This window comes from Notolepis coatsorum, assembly GCF_963971535.1.
Source record: "Notolepis coatsorum genome assembly, chromosome: 14".
Taxonomy (NCBI): Eukaryota; Metazoa; Chordata; class Actinopteri; order Aulopiformes; family Paralepididae; genus Notolepis; species Notolepis coatsorum.
Window position 1 is genome coordinate 106,843,121 of NC_140178.1, and position 23,275 is coordinate 106,866,395.

Sequence of the window (23,275 nt, forward strand, 5' to 3'; positions counted from 1 at the left end):
TGTAGGGAACCGCAGGCAGCAAAAAATAAAAGCGCGTGGACGTTCGCCATTCTCCTGGGGGCCGTTCCTGAATATTCTATGCGCCCACTCAATCTCCAGTTTAGGGACGGTCGGAAACCATTGTGGAATCATCTTTTCGAGATAATGAATCGGCGCATCGTCTTCAATGTCCTCGGGCAAGCCGTAGATTCTAACGTTGCACCTTCTATTCCGGTCCTCTAGGTCAGCGATCTTATTTTCGTAAAAATGGAATTTACCTTCAATCGCCGAGATCTCTGTGGAATTGGTTTCAGCCACGACCGCAATCTCTGCCATCCCTTCTTCCACCCTAGAGCGCAGCGTGGTCACGCTAGCTACCTCCTCCTGGAGCGAGTCCAGCCTGTTGGTTAGCTGGAGCATGCTAGCATCGAGCTCAGCACGGAACAAAGACCTGATACATTCAACGTCCACCTCATTTAATGTCCCCTTCTTGTTCGATATTTGTTTCGCCATCTCTGCGATGTATTATGTGAAAGTATGTCGTAAAATTAACGTCGTAATCAATATAAAAGTGAAGTGGTCACAGAGCTCGGAAAAACTACGCCGCCATCCGATCTGACCGTAAACTCAATAAATTACCTAATTATAGCCAACTTGCACATCTATGGATCGGATTGGATCTGATTGCAACAGGGATTGTTGCTAAATGTTCACAGAAGGTAGACACACTTACTGCGGTCCAATCTATGCCAATAACGTTCAGTTTTGTGAGAGAATCCCGAGAAATAAACAAAATTCATACAGAAGTAATTTTCATTGAGAGCTCTGGGTGCCCTCTCCTCATGACTACAACTGGCGATGCGCCACTAATTCAAAATGGCGGATATTCGCTAAATTATTAAGACATTCCATGAACTAAAATCTCACTAATAACACTTTAACCTATTGGTAAACAAACGTATTGCTGAAAATATACACTGACTGCTGTTGTGACATGGTTAGGGTCTTTACTTTTGGGGGGAAAACGCTACTTAATGTCATACATTCTGGAGAGATTGATTTATGACATGATGTCATTTGCGGTCCGCCGATGGACCGCTCGGGCTAAAGAGAACTTTTTGGGAAATTTGCTTATTTGCCATCTACCCTCAAAAAACAACAGGGCTTTTGTGGTGATGAAATCACTGCACCCAGGCAGCAGTGGTTCTGAAAAAAATAGTTCAGAGTATATATCTGCTTAGAAAACGAAAATGTCTAATTATTATTTTTTATTTCTCCACGTGGTAAATACACAGGTCACAAAATATTTATAGGAAAGTTTTGGAGTTGTATTTGGAGTGTATTTCATGACTAGGCTACACTGGCACACCTACTTCCAGTGAATGACGCTAAGGTAGGCTAACGGTGCGGCTGTTCCCTAAGCCTAATGCATGCACAGAGAAGAAAAGGGTATCTGCTTGTCTAACTCCAGGGTAGATGGCAAATGCGAATTTCCCAAAAAGTTGGCGTGTTCCTTTAACCTCTTAAGCTTACTCCCCATTTAGCAGAAAACAAAAGCTATTTCATATATTTTTTGCAAAGCTTAGCTTTATACTTTATACTTATAGCACATGCACGAGTCTGGTCTCTTTTTGAAAGGTAACATTCTGAAGTTGCTAAGTCAATAAAGAAAGATCACTTTGAGTGCTAATGTATTAGAGAAACAGAGGTTTGAACACACTGAAATAAAATATTTTCTCCTTACTTTTGTGTTGACTTGTCGCCAGATTCCTGTTTTTGAGTTCCAGATGAGCGGTAGGAGCTGGAAAACAACGGTTTCATAGCCTGAAGTCTTATAGTCATACAGTCCAAAGTTTATAAAAATCCCACGGAAAATGAGTTTTGTAGAAACGTTTTTGTAATGTGTGTACCGGTAGAAATACAGCGTGATTATCCAAAATGGCCGTCCACTTCCAAAAATTCTGTCGCTTGAGTTGGGACAAAGGTCTTCTTATGTGCTGTGTCCACAGAAAGTGGGTTTTTTCAAGGCGGAGCACTTTCGATATCAAAAATATGAATGCCCAGAGCGCTTCCAAAGCGCATGGAGCACTTATTGTTGCTAGGTTATGATCGTCGCGTTATCTGCGTTATTAGTACAAATAGGTCGTATATTACTGGGTTTTCAGACACCGCAAGAATCAGCCTCTCCTCTGCCATGTTTGTTGATATATTTTAGTCCCGCCACTTCCTCGATTTTGATTGGTCGGTCGAAAAAAGTGACATTGATGAGCAGCGCTCCTCTCCAAATGTTGAACCATGTTCTACGCGAGGCGCCCAGAGCTCTCCGCCAAAAGACGCTAGCCGCCGAGAGCGCTAAAACGCGAGGTGCGGCGCTGGGAAGAGGAACGCTCCTAGCGCGTCTTTACCGTAGAAATTAATGTCAGAAAGGCGCTGGCAGCTCAAAGAAACGCTTTCTGTGGACACAGCCCCTTAGTCAACCTTCCCCACCTTCCTCCACTCTCACCCGCCCGTCTGGGGTCGCTTTCGGAGCGAACGCTCCTTGGCTACAATGGTGATCAATAATTTTCGCCATCAGCGGTGATTGGTCAGTTCAGAACCGGAAGTTGTCATTTGACGGATTGGCTGTCAAAATGACGCTCGCCGGATATATTGCCTTGTAACTCGAGACCCGAAGCACACAATTGGTTGAGTGTGGTGGCGATTGAAAGGCGGCTAATTCAACTTTCAAAGGGTGTATTGGATGATCAATTAAAATTGCAGCGCTGAGCCGACAGACGAGAGCAAAGTGCCGAGACCCACACGCGTGGCGTACCGTATACGGTACACCAAATGTTAAAAGGTTAACTCTCTATAATAACGTTTTTTATTTCAGTTGTAGAAAATAAGTCAGAACTTTTCAATTTCAACATTGTTATTTATTCTGAACATTTTGTTATTTATTGTTGTAACACGCTACACAAACTAAATCACATGATTATGTTTTTAAATGTTTAAAGATCAACATTATCAATATCTGGCCATCCTCAGTAAATACTATCAAACTCCTCATCTGGTCTTTCCAAAGATCCAAGAGACGGGACAGTAATATATATATATATTTGTGGAAAAGGCTCCCTCTTGTCTAGCATATTTAAACTTATACTAATGAATGAATGAATGAATTAATTATTTTATTTAGAATGTTTACAAATACAAATAAATAAACAAACAAACAAACAAAAAAAATCGATTTTTTTTTACAAATAAACAAACGAAAAGGATAGGTTTGAAGCCGAAGGCTTATAGAGCAACCTACCCCTAATTCAAAAAAGTTAATGTTTTCAAAATATACTAAACATGTAAAGGTACCAAAAATGTGGTACCAATTGATCTAGCGTGAATCGTTACTCTGTAAAGGTACAGAGTTTGGTACCCAGCCCTAATAACTACTAGGGGTGGGGGGGAAATCGGTACGTAGTAGTATCACAATACTTTGAGTGGCGATACTGTATCGATACAGGGACACCAAGTATCGATATTTACAAATGTATTAAAAAAAATTATAATAATATTGTATTCTTTTTTTTTTTGTATAAGAAAGTTGCATTGTTAATTTCAATACCTGTAATAGTACAGTAGTCCACACACGCACACATGTGCATTCAGTTAAGTTGGAATATGACTGTAATACAAACAGTTGAGTTTGTCAGGTACATGCAACACAGATTACAGTGTTGACATCTGTCTGCTTGAGAAAATATCATGTTCTGCGATAAAAATGATTGAAGTGAGATGAACAGACTGAAAACTTTATTTTATTGGCGGCTACGTGGTGCAGTGGGCAAGGCGCTCACTACGAATACTGGAGACGCTGGGTTCGCCTGTTCAAGCCCAGCGCTCCACATTGCTTTCAGTTTAGCTGGTCGTCCGTACTAATACACATTGGCAGTATTAGGGGGTGGGAAACTGATGGGTGGGGATCGGGCGCTGTGCACAGCGACTCCTACAGTTCGGTTGGTGCGCCTGCGCAGTAGAATCAGGAAGCGATGGGGGTGGCGCCCCTCCAAAGCGCAGACCCCTGGCGCTGAAAGATCGCGCCGCGCAGGTGAAAAAATGCGACTGCTGTTACCTCGAGTATCGGAGGGGACTTGTGCTATGTATGACTTAGTCCACATTGCAGCCGGCTTGTGGGAGGCAAGAAACAGCGTTCGAGACAGGGGAGGGTTGAATTGGATGATACGAAATTGGGATGGGAGAAAAATAGAAAATGGGAGAAAAAGTGGATCCAAAAAAAATAACTTTATTTTATTAGATCAAACATGTTGACAAAGTTTTACTTTGCAGTTGAAAAAAGGTAATAAATCGCAATATATTCCAATATTAATATCGCAATACTCAGCATATCGCAATATATTTAGTATCGCAATACTATCGTATCGTGACTCAAGTATCGTGATAGCATCGTATCGTGAGGCCTCTGGTGATTCCCCAGCCCTAATAACTAACTACTCCCTTGTCCCACCTCTGTTGTCTGACAGGAGGAGCTGAAGAGGGACATCGCCAGGCTGCGGAGGGAGAAGGAGAGGGCCCACACTGCTATCGCCCAGGCAACTGCCGCCACGGCCGCGGCCAAGGCGGCCTCCCAGTCCACCCACTCCTCCCAGTCCACCCACTCCTCCCAGTCCACCCATTCCTTCCAGTCCACCCATTCCTCCCAGTCCTCCCAATCCACTCATTCCTCTCACTCTGCTCACCCAGTGACCTCGCCGCCCTCCGCGTCCCACAAGCGCAAGAGGGAGGAGGACAGAGACAAAGACAGAAACAGGGACCGGGGGGATAAGGACAGGGACAGGCATCGAGACAAGGACAAGAAGCGCGACCGGGACAAGGACAGAGATAGAGACAAAGACAAAGACAGAGACCGAGACAGGGACAAGGACAGAGATAAGGAACGGGAACGTGAGCGGGAGAGGGAGAGGGAGAAGGAGAAGGAGAAGGAGAAGGAGAAGGAGAGGGAGAGGGAGAGGGACAGACACAGAGACAGGGACAGAGGTGGGGACAGAGACGGGGACAGAGGGGATCCCTCTTCCAAACACAAGAAGAAGAAGTCGATCTCCACTACCTCAAAGGATCACAAGAAGGACACCAAACTGTACTGCATCTGCAAGACGGCCTACGATGAGTCAAAGTAAGTTCATCAGTACAGGCTGAACCAACACTTAGTCAAAGTAGGTTCATCAATGCTTGGTCTGTTAATACCAGTCACTTAATGCTACCTTAAGTAGTTAAACAGAGCTCCAATTTTCACCCAATATTTTGAAGGGGAAAGAATACTGGAATATCTTATATCCAAAGATTAGAAATATTTTGTCAGGCTAGATTTATGCTAATTCCAATGTTATCGAGGGCAAACCTAGCTGTCACTTAGAGCCTGCCGGTTGGATCGGTCGTGCGAGTGGGACAGGAATAATAATCTATTGGGGTGGATGGGATTAATGATTCTTTTTAAGTGGATTTTACCCGTGAGATGTTTGATGTTTTCTTGATTCTTAACTAAATTCTTCCTGGAACCAAAGAGCTTCATATTTGTCGTACCCCTAAAAGAAAAGAAAACTAAACGGACAGGATACATGTTTTATAATTCCAGGAAGTAATCTTGTGGGACAGTGTCGGGCTCTACTGTCATCAACCAGCTAATATAGCTAACATTAGTGAACCTAGCTTCAGCAAGTCTTAACTAGTTATTATGAAATTGTTGTATTTTATCAAATGCTAAACAGTTTAAAAGATATCAATCAACAGTCATCTCTCGCCTCGACTACTGCAACGCACTGCTCGCTGGCCTCCCGACCACTGCCACCAAGCCTCTTCAACTCATTCAGAACGCAGCCGCCCGCCTGATCTCAAACCTACCGAAGTCGGCCCATGTCACCCCACTTCTTAGGGACCGGCACTGGACGGCTCCCGCCTACCTTCGGTCAATGGTCTCTAACTACACTCCCTCAAGACCCTGACGCTCTGCATCTTCTGGCCGCCTCAGACCCACTCCTATCCGAGCTCTGAGAGGGTCATCAAAGAGAAGCCGCCTATTCTCTGTCCTTGCCCCACTGAACTTCTCTGAACTTCCCACCACAGTTAGGATAGCCGAAACCTGACCACACTTCTTCAATCAATATCTGAAATGAAAAGAAAATTGTTGATTTGATCTACCCAGTAAAATGTTGAGTGTGAAAGTAAAACTGAATAGAATAGAAGTACTTTATTGATCCCGAGGGAAATTCAGCACTACACAATAAACATTTAGGTAGTCAAAAATAACAAATAAGAATAAAAATACAGTCCGGTATATACATTCTAAAATATGTATATACATTCTAAAATATACAGCCAAAAGTATACAGTAATATACAGTAAAATGTACAGTAATACATTTAAAAGTAAAAATGTAAAAAGTCCAGGAAGATATGCCAGAGTTTGTACTGATACTCTGTGCGCAGTGAGGCACAGTGATGCGTTGGCTGTTGGAATGAAGGACTTCCTGTGTGCCGTTCAGTGTTGTATCTTGGGAGTCTTAGGTCTAACTGGGAGATCGGCGGCAGCGGTGGCCTTAATAGGGATGGGTACCGAATCCGGTACTTTTGAGGTACCGAACCGAAACACGTCTGTACTACCGAGTATCGAATCAAGTGAGATACAGATTTTTTTTTTTTTTTTTTTTTTTTTTTATTAACTTTTTTCTTTTCATGTCGACGTTCACACGCACAATATATGCTTACCTAGGATTTGACTTGATTCAACAACAAAGCAGTCGGAGCAATGGCAAGCCGAAAACTGAAATAGTCGTTATTTGAAGTTTGGATATTTTTTTTTCACGACTTGAGGTAGGTAAATTAAATTTCTTGAGACTAAAGTACCGAAAAAAGGTACCGTTGGGTACCGGTATCGATTCACAGGTACCGGTACCGGTATCGGTTCAAATGTGAAAGGTACCCATCCCTAGTGGCCTAAAGGTTAGAGAAGCGGGTTTGTGACCGGAAGGTCGCCGGTTCGATCCCCCGGACCGGCAGGAAAAATCCGGGCTGGGGAAGTGAATGAATAACTCTCCCATACCCTTAACACCAACTGCTGAAGTGCCCTTGAGCAAGGCACTAAAACCCCAACTGCTCCAGTGGAGTTGCTCAGTGGCCAACGGTGTCAGACTGTGGTCGTACTGGGCAGCTCCCAGGTGTCAATGGAACTGTGTGAATGTGAAGCAGGGCGTTGCTGAAAAGGAGCATCCGTGCTCGGCGAACCTACCCTGGGTAAATAAAGGTTAAATAAATAAATAAAAATGTAATTAAATCGTTCAGCATCGGCGGAGGTCTGGGGCTTCTACCGAGTTTCCACTGTGGTCCTGAAGAGATGAATTAAAAAAAACGCTCCCGTTTTGTTCCAGGTTCTACATCGGGTGCGACCTGTGTTCCAACTGGTTCCACGGCGCGTGTGTCGGCATCACTGAGAAGGAGGCCAAGAAGCTGGAGGACTTTGTCTGCAACGACTGCAAGCGGGGCCAGGAAGCACCGCCCCCCAGCACGGAGGAGGAGCTCTACTGCATCTGCCGGACGCCGTACGACGAAGCACAGTACGGCTAAGACCACTCTCATATTATACACGTCAGAAACCTCAAATGGGGTTTTAATCGGAGGTGGCAAAACATTGCACCTAATTAATGATGCATTCCCAGGTCCATAGTCTCAATGCTTCTCAAAGTGGGAGTCGTTTGAATAGGAGGCTCAGGAGGTAGAGCGGTCGTCTGGTAGCCGGAAGGTTCCGGGTTAGATTCCCGCTCCTCCCGGGCAGTGTGTTGATGTGTCCTTGAGCAAGACGCTTAGCCCCTAATTGCTAATAGCAGGTTGGTAACCTTGCATGGTCGCCTCCGCCGTCGCTGGGTGAATGTGTGAGTGAATGGGTAAAATGTGAGGAACAAATCGTAAAGCACTTTGGATAAAAGCGCTATATACATGCAGCCATTTCCCATTTACATGTCAAAAAACCTTGAAGGGGTTAATCAGAGGTGGGAAGACATTGCGCTTAATGACACATTTTCAAGTCCATAGTCACAATGCGTCTCAAAGTGGGAGTAGTTTGAATAGAGACCCTATGACTGTTGGCTCCCGACGTCTCCAGGGACAGTCTGGATGAAACCATGTGACTTCAGACTACCAGTCCTTGTTTACATCTGACGTCAATATGTCACTCGCCCTGGTTTGTGATCGCCACGCCTCTTTAATCGGGGGGGGGCGGGGGGCAACCTGGTGGAGGTTACGGCTTTATGACAAAACAAACGGATATAAATCGGGGACTATCAAGTCCCAGAAATAGTCATTACCTCTTAGTTTTATGTCGCCCAGAGATCCATAAGTGTGACATTAACCGTCCAGGTACGGAAATGGGGACATATCCTGCAGCTGTATGGGGAAATACCGTAGGGAAGACTGAAGGGTCTGAAAACGGATGATGAAACCAATGTAACTTTTCACAACTGCGCGAACGCTCAATGGCTCAATGTGAGCGTTCTGTTGAGTGCCAACAGTTTACTTTTTATACAAATAAGATGGTGATCAATAAGACCTGATAGAATATCTGTGGTCTGATTGGTTACCTCCTACTTTTAGTGGTAAAAGTAGCTTTTAACACTTTGAGTGCCACGGACGAGAAATCTGTTTTTTTAATCGTTATTTCTTTTATTAGCGATTTCCATTCATATTTCATCAATCTAGCCTCACGTTAGTGCTGCAAACTCTCTCTGAGCTCCATTGGGAAAATACCGCCCCCTATCGTCTCCCGGATGGTACTGCATCCCTTTGGAATGGATTGAATGAACCGCATGGGAAAAAAACAGTCCGGAATCCACATTTTACTTCTCAGGCAAGTAACCGGAGCCGATTGCAGTCTTTGTGGTCCCGCAGAACAGCGTGGAATAATGTGTTCGAGCACCCAGCGTTGGATCAATAAATGCGATCGATATTTGGAATGGCGATCAGGAATTGGAATAATATTTTTGGAGAACATCTGATCTGAGGTACGGAATCTATTTTACCAGTCTTAGGATAATCAGAGCTTTTTTCACAGAGATATCAACGTGGGCCCTGTGTGTGTGCGATCAGGAAATAAGAGAATCGATTTTTCAGCCCGCTTCTATAGCGTGCATAAGTACACATCTACTATCGATAATCTAGCGTTTATTTGAAAACTATTCATAAATAAGCAGAAAAATTACGACGTGTTTTGTGTATTCCACTAAAGAGCTATTATCACGGAATCTTTATTTTTTTCTGGAAGTTTAAAAAAACAAGCGTTTTTCAAAATGGTATAAAACGGAAATGAACCGATTAAAAACAATCCGTTTCTACAATGTTGACTGCAAACAAGTCATTGATAAGCGACGGGCGTATTAGACACATAGCCATAATTTAAGATATAGTTTATGCGTTCGCAAATATGATCGCCCTCCATTGACTACAGCGTTGGCACTCAAGCGCTATTTTTGGCTCCCCCTGCTGGCACGGAAAGTGTTAAAGCGCATGGCATCAGCAATAATGATATATTGTGCAGAGTTGAGCCATGCGTTGAGTGCCAACAACGAGTAAACTCGTTATGATCGTTATTTCTTTTATTCGCTATTGGCATTCATAATTCATCCAGGAAGCCTCCGGGAGCCAGCTGGACCCTGTCTGATATTACAACGCCTCAATACCGCCGCCTGGTGGATTTCGGGCGCGTTACACTCCACTCTAAACCGGAGTGCCGATCGGTGCATCAGGGAAAAAGCTCTGCCAGAGATATCTTGTAACGTGGATCAATATACACACCTCGAGTGCATTGGATCGCTTTCGAGACGCAAGAATCAATATGCTTTCGGAGTTTATTGCGTCATACAAAGGGAAAATGGATCTAGCAGATTGACGTCAAATAATTGGAATTTTTTTTCTCCAGGTGCATCGGCCAGAGGTAAGAGGAATCTAACGTTATTTCCAGCTCGATTGTCCATTTATTTCATTGCAATCTGTCCGATCAACGTATGGTGTCTTACTAAAGAAAGCCGTTAGTGACAATCAAGGAATCATAAACGACCCCACCCCCCCTTTCCTTCACGCATGATGGAGCATAATGTATAGCGATCATATGCATTTGACATTTTTAATATAGCGTGTAGGGACGAAACACCAATCGATAATGTATAATACGCGTCGGGGCCTATAGCGCGCGTTCTAGGAATTACTGCTATACAGTCTAAAAACATACTTATATTCTCGACGGTACTAACACGACAATGTATGAATGGAAAAAATATAACGTTCCCACATCCGGAACGATAGATACCCGATGTTGAATGGGCCATAGTAATGTCGATATAGCTATAATATTTAAAAAGTTATAGCCCTGCAAAGAAGGTGAGCCACTCCATAGGCTTACAGCACTGGCAGAGAGTGGTAAAGATGGGCATACTGCATGGCACCCAATGTGTTAATCAGTATTGTCAGTCAAAACAGTCAGTTACCATTTTTTTTTTTTTTTTTTATTGATCTTTTTCCCCCTCCATTTTCCTCCGATTTTCTCCCATCCCAATGTTAGTCGTATGCCAATTCCCAGTCCCTTCCTGGTCGCTGCGCACTTACCCCCCACAGTCAGATCATCTGGGAGAGTGGAGGCTACCACGTGCTTCCTCCGACACACGTCCAGCCAATCAACCGCTTCTTTTCACCTGGCAGCGCGGATTCTCATCGAGAGGGCGTAGCGTGTGGGAGGATCACACTATCCCCCTCAAGTCCTATCCGCGCTTAGCAGGCGCCCCGACCGAACTGTAGGAGTCGCTGTTTACAACGACCCGGACCCACCCCGCCAGCTTCTCCCACCCTCTAATACAGCCAATTGTATTAGTGCAGACGGCCAGCCAAGCTGGTGACAACCCCGGAGCTGTGAGCTGGATTCGAACAGGCGAATCCAGCTCACAGCTCCGGGGTTGGTGACGAACGCAATCTCCGCTCGGCCACCTAACCGCCCCATGTCAGTTACCATTTGTAATAATTACATTAGGCAGCCACTCTGTCTGCAACAGGTCTCTCTCCGCTCATCAATCCTAGTCTTTGAACGCTATGCAAAGTGGGTGACATGTTGGAACAATTTGGAAATGCACAAACACGAACCACTGTTTTTATCTTTTAGATAGCGCTAAGCTAACTGCTTTTATCTTTTGGATAACGCTAAGCTAACTGTTTATATCTTTTAGATAGCGCTAAGCTAACTGCTTTTATCTTTTTAATAACGCTAAGCTAACTGTTTTTATCTCTTAGATAACGCTAAGCTAACTGTTTTTATCTTTTTGATAACGCTAAGCTAACTTTTTATCTTTTAGATAATGCTAAGCTAACTGCTTTTATATTTTTGATAATGCTAAGCAAACTGTTTTTATCTCTTAGATAACACTAAGCTAACTGTTTTTAGCTCTCCCATCAAAGGAGAGCGAGCAACAACAAACATACATACTCAACAGTACAGAATACACAAATAAAAATAGATAAACATAAATGATAACTGAACAATTTAATAAATAGATCAAATAAAATTATAAATAGGGGGGAGGCTCAGTCGTCACAAGCAGGCAAGGATGTCAGAGATTCTATATGATTTAGAAAGGGTCTCCAAGTCTTCTCGAAGGAATTCAGGGGGATCATCCCTATGTTCCCCGGGTCCTATGTTCCCCTTATCCTATGTTCCCTGATTGATTGATTAATTGATTGAACATTCTATTAATTTGTATTATTTTATTAATTATTAATGTCCGCCTTGTTTCGAACTGGTTAAGCTTAGGCCCTCTTTCGAAGTTGGTTAAGGTTAGAGTTTGGAATCAGGGCTGGTGGTCTAAAATTTTCAATCAATCAATCAATCGGGGAACATAGGACCCGGGGAACATAGACATGCTCCCAATTCAGGGATCCCTTGAGGGAGAATCTGAGTTTTTCAAGATGAATAGACAATGGCAACTCCTTCACCCACCTATTGTGAGATGGAGGTTGAGTAGGTTTCCACTTAAAGATAATGAGTTGCCTGGCCAGTAAGGTGGTGAAGGCAAGAACACATTGTGCTATTTTAGAGGTAAGAGGTTGTAGAGGAACACCGAACAAGGCCATGAGTGGATCACGGGTGATAATAGTATTGTATGCTGTGCCAATGGTTTTGATGATTTCAGACCAGAATGTGGCAACCCTGGGGCAGGACCAGAAGAACATGTGGGTATGGTCGGCAGGAGATTGCTTGCACCTGTTACATGAGTCAGTTAAAGGGGAACTCCAACATTTTGGGAAATTAGCTTATTTAACATCTTCCCTGGAGTTAGACAAGAAGATACATACCTTTTTTGTCTCTGTGCGTGCATTTTAGCTTTGGGAATAGACGCTCCGTTAGCATAGCTTAGCTTCATCACTGGAAGTGAGGCAGGACAGTAGCCTTACAGTGCCTTACAGTGTATTGCAAGGTCTGACATTGACGAAACTTGATATGCATGACCTTGGTGGGCTCTAGGTCAACTCCTGAAAAGGGGGTCAATGTCAGACTTTGCAATCAAAAGTTAGGGGGCTAATAACCCTTGCCATAATTTCAGTGCGCCCCCTAACTTTTGATTGCAAGGTCTGACATTGACCCCCTTTTCAGGAGTTGACCTAGAGCCCACCAAGGTCATGCATATCAAATTTGGTCAATGTCAGACCTTGCAATACACTGTAAGGCACTGTAAGGCTACTGTCCTGCCTCACTTCCAGTGATGAAGCTAAGCTATGCTAACGGAGCGTCTATTCCCAAAGCTAAAATGCACGCACAGAGACAAAAAAGGTATGTATCTTCTTGTCTAACTCCAGGGAAGATGTTAAATAAGCAAATTTCCCAAAATGTTGGAGTTCCCCTTTAACATTAGGATAAATTCGAGACAGCCTTAAGTTAGTATAGTGGACTTTGTGTACAATTTTGCACTGTTTGAGGCCGTGTCTCGCACAGATGGAAGACGAATGAACAGACTTTAGAACCGGTTCCCAATACTCGTCAGGTAATGCTGGCTATTCCCAGCTCTCGCTCCCAAGAGTCCTTAGGGCTGGTTACTGGGCTATCGGTAGTGGAGTTGACAAGATAATAGATGTTAGAAATTAGAAGTATTTTTTCCGGATTGAGGGCCATTAGTGAGTCTATAAGAGTGTCTGGGGGACGACTAGGGAATTTGGGGTTCTGATTCTGAATAAATGCCTAATTTAAAAAAAAAAAAAACAGGTGGGATTTGGGAAGGTCAAATCCCTTCGAGAGGTCTGAAAAAGACATGAAGGTCCCGTGGGTTGTAAAGATCTTTAAATGTAGTTATCCCTTTGTCCAACCAAGATTGAAAGGCTAAATCGGTGCAAGAAGGCAGAAATAGATGGTTGTTCAAAATAGGGGTGAGGTTCGAGGCCTTATGGAGGCCTTTCCTAAATTGTATCCACATTTTGATAGTCAACCACCAATGGGTTTGAAGAAAACTTAGTAATGGAGAGAGGGAGTTGAGAGCACACCAGGGAGTGAAGAGAGTGTTTAAAGGAAGAGAGTTCCATATCGACCAACATGGGGCATAGATTGTCAGTCGTGTCATTGACCCAATAGTTTATGAATGTTACAAGACCAGTAATAGTGTAGGAAATTTGCCAATGCCAGACCACCGAGAGCTTTGGGGAGCTGTAACACTGATCTCCTGATACGTGGATTCTTATTTCCCCAAAGAAAGGAGCTTATTAGTTGATCAAGTGTCCTAAAAAACGACTTCTTAACGCAGCCTCGCAGATGTATCGTTGAAATCAGGTTACCTTGCCTGAGTATTTAAACCACACCCGCACGGCTTGGATCGTCCCAGAAAATAAACTATACCATTCCCAGTGGAGTGCATTACCAGCCGGAAGGGGGGTAGGGGGCGGTATTTGCCCTTTTGCGAGCTCAGACCCATTCCCAACGATAACATCAGGCTCGATGGATGAAAATGAATGGATATCGCTAATAAAAGAAATAACGATTAGAACCCGACTATTTGATTTGATTTGAAATCTTTACTCGTGATTGGCGCTCAAGCGATGGCGAGTCAACCCGACTATCATCGTGACTGGCGTCCAATGAGTTAATGAGGACCGGGATATGAGTGAAAATGTATAAAGACTTTGGCAGCACTACCATTTTAACTAAATTAACTCTGCCCACCAGTTACAATGGAAGACCCGCCCATCTATCAAATGTTTTTATCTTTTAGATGGCGCTAAGCTAACTGTTTTTTATCTTTTATACGCTTTCAATGCATAAACGTTTTCGTGGTACACTCTCATGCTCCACAGCTGACCAGTGTCGTCTTCCTGCAACAACTCACGCCTCGTGGGCTTTCAGAGCCAGATTTCTGTTTCAGTGGCACAAGCGAGCACTTTTGGTGACAATCGACCTGTCTCAAACCCTGCCCCTTTTCTTGATCCTCCAATCACAACTGTCGCTTACCTCGGACAAACTTGGTTTGTCCGAGGTAAGCGACAGTTGTGATTGGAGGATCAAGAAAAGAGGGCAGGGTTTGAGACAGGTCCATCGAGCACCCTCAAAAACCACTTGTGTTCAGTTGAAACGGGGAGTACTCAATACTTACTCATTTCTAGGGATGACCTCGACTAGTCCAATAGTCGACTAATCGATCGAAAGGAGCCATAGTCGACTGCCAACCTCTTAGTCGAATGCAAAAAAAATATATATTATAATATATATATATTCTTTGGGATCATTCTTTCCAAAAGCAAAGAAGCCTAGAAGCGCGGCTAACGCTAATGGCGCTCATACCAGTGAGGCTAACTGCCTAAGAAAACGGGCACAGAGGCACTGAAAGAGGATTTCACCCATCTAATGAACACACTAGACTAGACAAATATCAAGATGTATCCAAGGACAAGAAGCCTTCAGTCGACTCATTCAGACATTAAGCACCCCCCACAGCCCAAATAGAATAATAAAACATATATAATAATAATATTATTATTATTATAAAAAATATATATATATTGATTCGGGGGGGTAGTCGACTATCGGCAAATTTTGGCCAATCAAAGTCGGCCAAATCCTTAGTCGGGGACAGGCCTACTAATTTCCCGTCCCTAATGTTTATGCATTCTATTTCCATGTTGCCCTCTCAGGTTCTACATCGGCTGCGACCGCTGCCAGAACTGGTACCACGGGCGCTGCGTGGGCATCCTGCAGAGCGAGGCCAACCACATAGACCTGTACGTTTGTCCGCAGTGCCAGTCCACGGAGGACGCCATGACGGTCCTCACGCCGCTCACAGACAAAGACTACGAGGGCTTGAAAAGAATACTACGTTCGTTACAGGTACACATGCTGTTTGGAGATGAATGACAAATATATAGAGAACTAAAATATTTCCCCAAATGTTCCTCCCCGGGTTAAACATCTCCTCAGGTAATTTCCATTTCTATTCTATTCTATCTCTTGTGCTTTTAAACAGTCTCACAAAATGGCCTGGCCGTTCCTGGAAGCGGTGGATCCCAACGATGCTCCTGATTATTATCGCGTGATCAAGGAACCAATGGGTAAGACAGCGAGTCCAGAATGTTGTGGGACTTGTACAGCACTTTGTTCAACTTTGTCAGTGCTGTAAAGTTGAAACCTTTTTAAATCTTAGACAAACTAAACACTTTGCTTTCATGAAATATTGTAAGCCGTCATTTGAGGCTTTATAAAAGCAGCACAATGAACACAAATCTGTCAGTGCCGAGTCCGACCTCATCTTAAATAACAAACAGCATTGCTTGTTGTAGTTTAACAAAGAGAGGCAGAGTTGGTTTTGCAAAAAATAAAATATATATATTATTTTTTATTTTTTATACATAATCGAATTTTATTTTCATATTCGAATCCCATGCCCATCGAACGAAGCTTCGAAGTATTTATGACAGCCCTATTAATTTGTTATCCTTGCTCTTTGCCTCGTCTTGTCCTATTCATAATTATTGTATACGCTGTGGGATTTTATATACTTTTCCTTGCTTATTTCTGTATGTACACTCAACGTGACTGTAAATGAGGGCAACCTCCGTTTTAATAAAGGTTTGGATATTTTGTAACACTTGTTTATCCCCCAAACCCAGCTTTAAAAAGGATACGATAACATGACTCAGTTATAAAAAAATCCTGGGAATAGCTTTTGATACATTTTGACAGCTTCCCCCCCTCAACAACTTACACTTCAACGTTTAACGTCTATAATGCATCATTTTGTAGATCTGATAATGATTCAGATTATTTTATTGTCACAACCTTTTTAACCTCTTAACTGGCGCCCAGAAAAGTGGCCATTTTTAAACTTGAACTTGAGGACTGCATACTTTTTTTGAAAAGCGTATCTTTATACTTTATACTTATAGCACATGGATAAGCCTGGTCTCTTTTGAAATATAACATTCTGATGTTTCTGATACAACAAAGAAAGATCACTTTTAGTGCTAATGAAATAAAGTAACATAGGTCTGAACTTGAGTTGTAGAAAAACTTGTTACTCACGTTTTCTGTAGTAGTTGCAATATCCAAATATAGTATTGGTAAAAAAAATTGGTATGAGCTGGAGAACACCGGGTCCATAGCCTGAAATAGAAATCCGTTCAGAAATGAGTGATTAGGAGTGATTTTGGTAAACTGAAAAAAAAAGAAAAGGCTCTCCAGTAAACCATTTCCTAATTGACTTAATTAATTCTGCGTTTTTTTCTCTTCCTGCTTTCGCTCGTGACTTTTCACCTAGATCCCTGATTCGCAGATCCCCATTTGGGGTATCATTGGAAAGCCACACTCATTGGCTACAACCCTGTCTAATAATCTTCGAGATCGCCAAATGAATGACAGAGCTAGAGCCCTGGGAGTCGGGGGTGGTAATCGAAAGAAAATAAGCTCTGACGTGTACTTTGGCGCACGCCTCACATATCGGCATGTAACTCGAGAACCGCTGAACGGATTTTGTCGCCTGAAAGGGCAATCGACAGGCAACAAATAGGGATTTAATTATATATATATATTTATATTGTATTTAAAAAAAATGCAGACCCGAGCCGCTAGAGTTCGGCAAAGTGGCGCGTCGCGCCGGTGGGCAAATCGTCCTCAAGAGGTCCCGGGGCCGGGTCGGTGCCAGTTAACACTTTGGGTGCCGTTAACGTAGAACTACATTTCTGTGGCCCAGGGCTTGAGTGCCGGCCACATCACAGAAACTTAGATCTACGTTTTTGCTTCGGTATTTCTTTTATTTGCTATTGCCATTCATAATTCATCGGGGCACCTTGTGCATACTGTTCTGAATGTGTCTGAGATTGCAGGCGGTCAATACCGCCCTCTAACGCCTTCGGCCGCTATTGCACTCCATTCGAAACTATGTAGTTTCTTTTCTCTACCGAGCTGCCGCGTGGGGGCGGGTCCTAAACACTCCGGAAAAACAAGCGCTTGTAGGGATGGCTTGGACAACTGACCCTGCACGCCCATTCATGTGCAATGCCCAATAATGTCGGAGACAGGATCGCTGTGGATAACTGGAATGGCGATCAGATAATTGGATTTTTTTTTTTGCATTACATCAGAGACCAGGTAAGGACACTATTATATCCAATCGACTGCGTTATTAGATCCATAGCTATAATATAAAATATAGTTTATAGCAGTGCAAACACGCCATTCTATCCATTGAATAGAATGCTGGCACTGAAGGCCCACAGTGCCCCCTGCTCCCTGGCAATCAAAGTGTTAAGAGGTTAAATGTACATACATTCATATAATGCTCTTCCATAAAATATGAAACATTTATTTCTTTGTGCATAATGGCATGATTCAGTGGACTAACGTTCCAAAGACAATGTGTTGAACGCTTTAGAAAAGCACCCAACTTGGGGAGCTCCCGTAGCTCACCGCATATCTCGGCGCTATTTCTGCGTCGGGGAAAACCATGCTCGTCACGGATCTGGGGGACACGAGTTCGATTCCCGGACCCGCCGTCATTTCTCAGAATGTCTTCCCCTGCTCTACATCCCATTTCAACCTGTTTCTGTCGGTCACGCTTGACCAGAAAAGCGATAAACGCTAAAAAAAAAGAAAAAAAGAAAAGCACCCAACTTTTCGCACTAGTGGCTCAGGGGGTAGAGCGGTCGTCTGGTAATCTGAAGATTACCCAGTTGTTCGTTATCCCAGTTTGATTCCCACTCCTCCCTAGCAGTGTGTCGAAGTGTCCTTGAGACCCCTAACTGCTCCCAATGAGCAGGTTGACACCTTGCATGGTCGCCTCTGCTGACGACATGCGAGTGAATGGCTGAATGTGAGGCATACGTTTGTTTATTTTTTTTTATTTCTTATTTATTTAACCTTTATTTTAATTAATGAATGAATGAAATATTTTTATTTTCGAACAAGTATAAAAACTCAAATATATCTGTTCATTTGACATAATACAAAAGATAATAAAAAAGACAACAAAAAGACAAACGGATAAACAAATCCTAGTTTACCCTGTTCGAAAAAGGAGTAGGAAGAAGTATACACTTTTTAAAATTCCTACCCCTTTTTACCCATCACAAATTATAATTTAATCTATTGTTACTTTTATGTATAAACACTATCTCTATACAATCCAATACATTTATATATAAATATACCTATAAATATGTAATATATAATATATATACTAAATAAATACCATATGATATAACCTTTATTTAACCAGGTATGTCATTAAGAACAAATTCTTATTTACAATGGCGACCTGGCAAAGCCTGTTGAGGGATAGGTGGTAGGGGGGGTCAAATAAATACAAAGTTCAAACGGAACACGATTAAAACATGGTAAGACAAACAAAACAGCCACAGCAGGCAGGCAGATACAGGCGCTAGTAGCTTTGGATAAAAGCTGTTATATAAATGCAGTCCCATGTATCCTCGTCTGCCCCGTAGACTTCTCCACGATGGACGGCCAGTTGCAGAAGCGACATTACAACAAGCTCACAGAGGTTGTGGCAGACGTGACCAAAATCTTCGACAACTGCCGCTATTACAACCCGAACGACTCGCCCTTCTTTCAGTGTGCGGAGGTCCTGGAGGCGTTCTTTGTACAGAAACTCAAAGGTTTCAAAGCAAGCAGGTAAGCGGCTAATCAATCAAAGGGAATATCTCATCTTAGGTAAGGTTCAGGGGCCCCTCATACCAGGGGCCAAAGGCTCTCCGCGCTCCTTCCCACTCTCTTGTCTCGTTTAGTTGAAAGGTCATGACCTCGTCTTACCTCGGCTGATTCTGTCGTGTTCATAGTTCGATCGTCGTGCATTTGTTGATTGAATCTCTGAATTGTACCATTTTAATTTCTTTTTTTTTTCCTTCTTTTTTTTTAGTGTACATGTCGCATTCATTCATTATTATTTTGTCATGCTGCATGTTTGTTGCAGTAGCCGTACATATCCCCGGCTATGCCATCTTGCTTCAGAATGTGCTGTTGTAGTAGTAGTAGTAACAGCGGCGGTAGCAGCAGTGCGCTAGTTCCGGGCTATTCTCCCTCAGGTCTGCATGTGGTCTGAGGGCTGCTTGGCCCCACTAGATGATACTGGAGTCCACTGGGACGTCTCTCCCCCCTGCAGTGGTGGAAAGTAACTAAGTATTTTTACTCAAGTACTGTACTTAAGTACAATTTCGAGCTACTTGTACTTTATGTGACTATTTTCATTTTTAGGGAACTTTATACTTTTACTCCACTACATTTCAAAGGAGATATTGTACTTTTTACTCCACTACATCGATCTGAGCCCATCCGTTACTAGTTACTTTGAAGAAAAAGGTTTTGCATAGAAAATGTGGCAAAGATGAATGAAGGTTATATACTTTCACATTTGAAGTCTGTCAACTAATAATCGTAGCAGCACAACTGGACCGCATACCACTTTAACATAACCTTTAGAGGTCAATGGTTCAAGTATTGAACGCTCCCAAGCACTAGAATACACAAACATCATGTAGAATGCATACTTTTACTTTAGATACTTAAGTCCATTCAATAGCAAATACTTTTCTACTTTTACCGAAGTAGAAATTTAATAGAGGACTTTTACTTTTACCAGAGTACTCATTTATCTGGGTATTTCTACTTTTACTTGAGTAAAGGAACTGTGTACTTCTTCCACCACTGATCCCCCCCGTGTGTCGAAGCTTTCGGTTGATTCTTTGGCAGCGTCGTTCTCTCTCGCCTGCCTCTGTCGTGCATCACCTTTTTGCATTTGTGTCTTGTTCACCTGTGCAGCATGCATTTGATTTATGCCATCCCATTCTCTCTTTCTTCCAGATTGTCAGATTCATAAGTGGGCCGTTGTAGCTGAGGTCTGGATGCTGGCGGCCCTAGTAGTGAAAATAATGGAACAGTGCTGTTTTTTCTTTTTCTTTTTATAAACGGCAGCAAGTTGTCTGATCAGTTATCAAAGAAACCGTTCGGTGCAGTCGTTCTGAAGTTGTAAAAAGTTGTTAGGTGATAGTTTTTCCCAATCATGCCTTCGGTGATAATAACAAAATGGCAGCCATGTTGACATGTTTTGATTCAGTAATCATGATGGGGAGTTATGCTTGTTTTCTTATGATCCTTTTCACAAAACCAAAACGTTCCATCGGCAAGATAACGCACTGCAGTAGGTGAGCTTGTATGCAAAAAGAAATGTTAAAAAAATAATAATATTTCAAATTCTTAAGTTTTATTTATTTATCTGATATCGTTTTCAGCCGGATCGGATAGTATGTTCTCGACCACACGTATATAAAGGTGTATATTTTATTACGAAATATTTATGACATTAGGTTTTGTATGTTCCTTCTTCCCCCCCTGGGGCATCCTTCAGCCCCGCTTAACCCTTTCATTACCACACTACCAAATGATTAACCCTTTCACTGTGACAATACAGAAGGTTAACCATTTTACTATCACACTACAGACGGTAGTGTGGTAGTGAACGGGTTAACCTTCTGTAGTGTGGTAGTGAAAGGGTTAATCATCCGTCAAATAGACATAATTTTAAGTGTGTACAGAGTTAGGACTTAACCGACTCAATAATTGGTTGATTTATTCAGATGTTTTAAATCACTGATAGTTAAAAAAGAAAAAAAAATCCTTTGATGAAGGATTATTTTATGGTTAGATTGTATGGTCCTAGGAGGAAGGCGGTGAATCTAGAAGTGAGGGATGTTCGGTGGGACCTAAACGCCAGTTCCTCTCCTCACTATACCGGGTGTTCAGACTACGGGCTACAAAGCGGCCCAGCATGGCTGCAGCTACACTGAAGCAGACATGTTTAATGTGATCGTTAAATCAGTACGATTCATTACTAGTAGAAGAGAAATCCTACTAAATGTTACGAGATTACAACGGTTAAACATTCACCATAGTAGTGTCAATTATATCTAATTATTTACTTAACATAAAACCTAACCAGGTCTTTTTTTTCCTTTTATAAAACTATTTCATACAGTCAAATGCTCCCAACAATGACCGCAACCAGCTAGCTTAATTATTTGGTGATATTATGGTATTTAAATAAAAATAATTGTTGAAAGGTACAGGGGGGGGGGGGGGGGGTCCGTTTCTCCTTCAGCAGAAATATCATTTCCTGCGTTGTGATTGGTTAACCCTTTCACCGCCGCACTACCAAACGGTTAACCCTTTCACTGCGACAATACACAGAAGGCTAACCCTTTTTTCACTGCCACACAACAGCCTCTTAACCCTTTTTTCACTGCCACACGACAGAAGGTTAACCCTTTACTGTCACACAACCAACGGTGGTGAAAGGGTTAACGACTCATCATGGCGTCATTAGAGCGTGAGAGGAAAGGTTGAGTTGAGATCTGGGGCTGCTGTCCGCCAGGAGCGTTGCACGACAGGCGTGTAGTATCTTCACGTGTCTTCGTAACTTCCACTGAAAATGTATGATTTCCTGTTGCTTTGTAGCCTGTAGTGTGAACACAGTTTGTAGCTGTAAAGGTTCTCTTTTACAATAAAGGCATTCCCTGTAAATGATACCAACATGGCTGCAGAATCCTCTCCTGGACCCCTTTGCATCCATTTTTCTTTGTTTGTTTGTGTCATAGTTTTGTTTTGTTGTCGATGTCACTTTTCTTTTCTCTTTTTTTTCTTTTCTTTTTACTGATTAATAATAATAAAAAAAAAAAAAAAAAAAAAAACATGCTATGGATTCTCAACTGTTCCCTCTCTCTGCATTCTGTAGGTCTCATAACAACAAACTGCAGTCTTCTTCAGCCTCTTAGAAATGCACCACACATTTGCTCGAAAACAAAATGCACTTGCCAAGAAAATACGTTTCCCCCCCTGAACAATAAATCTGCGTTGGACTCCACCTCGTCCTGTGCTGCTTCAGGAGCTACTCTCCCCCCTCAACACATCCTCCCAAAAGGAAGACTTTTACAGTACGACTGGGTGCTGCTGCTTCCATAGAACGCGGGGGGAGCCCACCCTTGAACCCACCTCTGCCCCCCCCACCACTCCCCTCCCAGGGACCTTTTTGGGGCCCGTCTTGGCAGTGGGGACTGAAGCGAAGTGTGAAAAAAAAAGAAGGCATTTCAGAAGAACGTTTACCTCGGAGAAAAGACTCTATGGAGCTCTCACATTTCCATGTACTACTTTATTTTTTATTTTTTAATCTTTATTCAGTTTTTTGCCTGTTGAAAACGCCCTCAGGCCATCGTCATGGTCACAATTTGAATACTGAAAATACACCGTTAGCCGAGTGTCACTCGGTGTAATGTAACTACGTTTTGGTGTCTGACATCAGATTTCACAGTGGAACTACCTTTTCTCTTTTTCAGCTCATTGAGCGTGTTCGCGCGGTGGCCACTTTACTCTCGTGCGTCGTGTTACCCGGTGATGACGTAAGAGGGAAAGAATTGGCGCCGTCTGAATACGGCCAATCGCTTCATTTGAGGTGGCATGGAAGACTTGTCTTTTAGAAGAACCTAACCCGCTCGACGTTCCTATTCCAGTGTCTGGACACCAGTAGTCTGTTTTGGTAAAGCTACTGTAGCCTACTCAAAGTGAACAGCTGTTTCAAATGGTTTTGCTCTGCAGTAGTGACTGACGAGAAGGTTAAAACTGTGTATTTGAAGGTTTCCTGCCCTGTTTGTAAAAATTTGTCAGATTTCGACTTGTTTTCTTTTTCTTTTTTTGTATTACAGCTGAAATATTGATGTATATGAAACATAATAAATGAAGAAGACTG

General features: G+C 42.7%; 1 protein-coding gene across 1 annotated transcript in view; it reads left to right on the forward strand.

Moving 5' to 3' along the window:
• The window catches only part of bptf (bromodomain PHD finger transcription factor), a 152,842-nt gene extending 129,567 nt beyond the window's left edge, over positions 1–23,275 (forward strand). The window contains exons 26-31 of the mRNA XM_084329267.1: positions 4,497–5,146; positions 7,394–7,579; positions 15,168–15,360; positions 15,497–15,581; positions 18,969–19,155; positions 22,268–23,275. Coding sequence (XP_084185393.1) covers positions 4,497–5,146; positions 7,394–7,579; positions 15,168–15,360; positions 15,497–15,581; positions 18,969–19,155; positions 22,268–22,307 — 1,341 coding nt within the window. The 3' untranslated portion in view covers positions 22,308–23,275. The remainder of the gene's footprint in view (positions 1–4,496; positions 5,147–7,393; positions 7,580–15,167; positions 15,361–15,496; positions 15,582–18,968; positions 19,156–22,267) is intronic.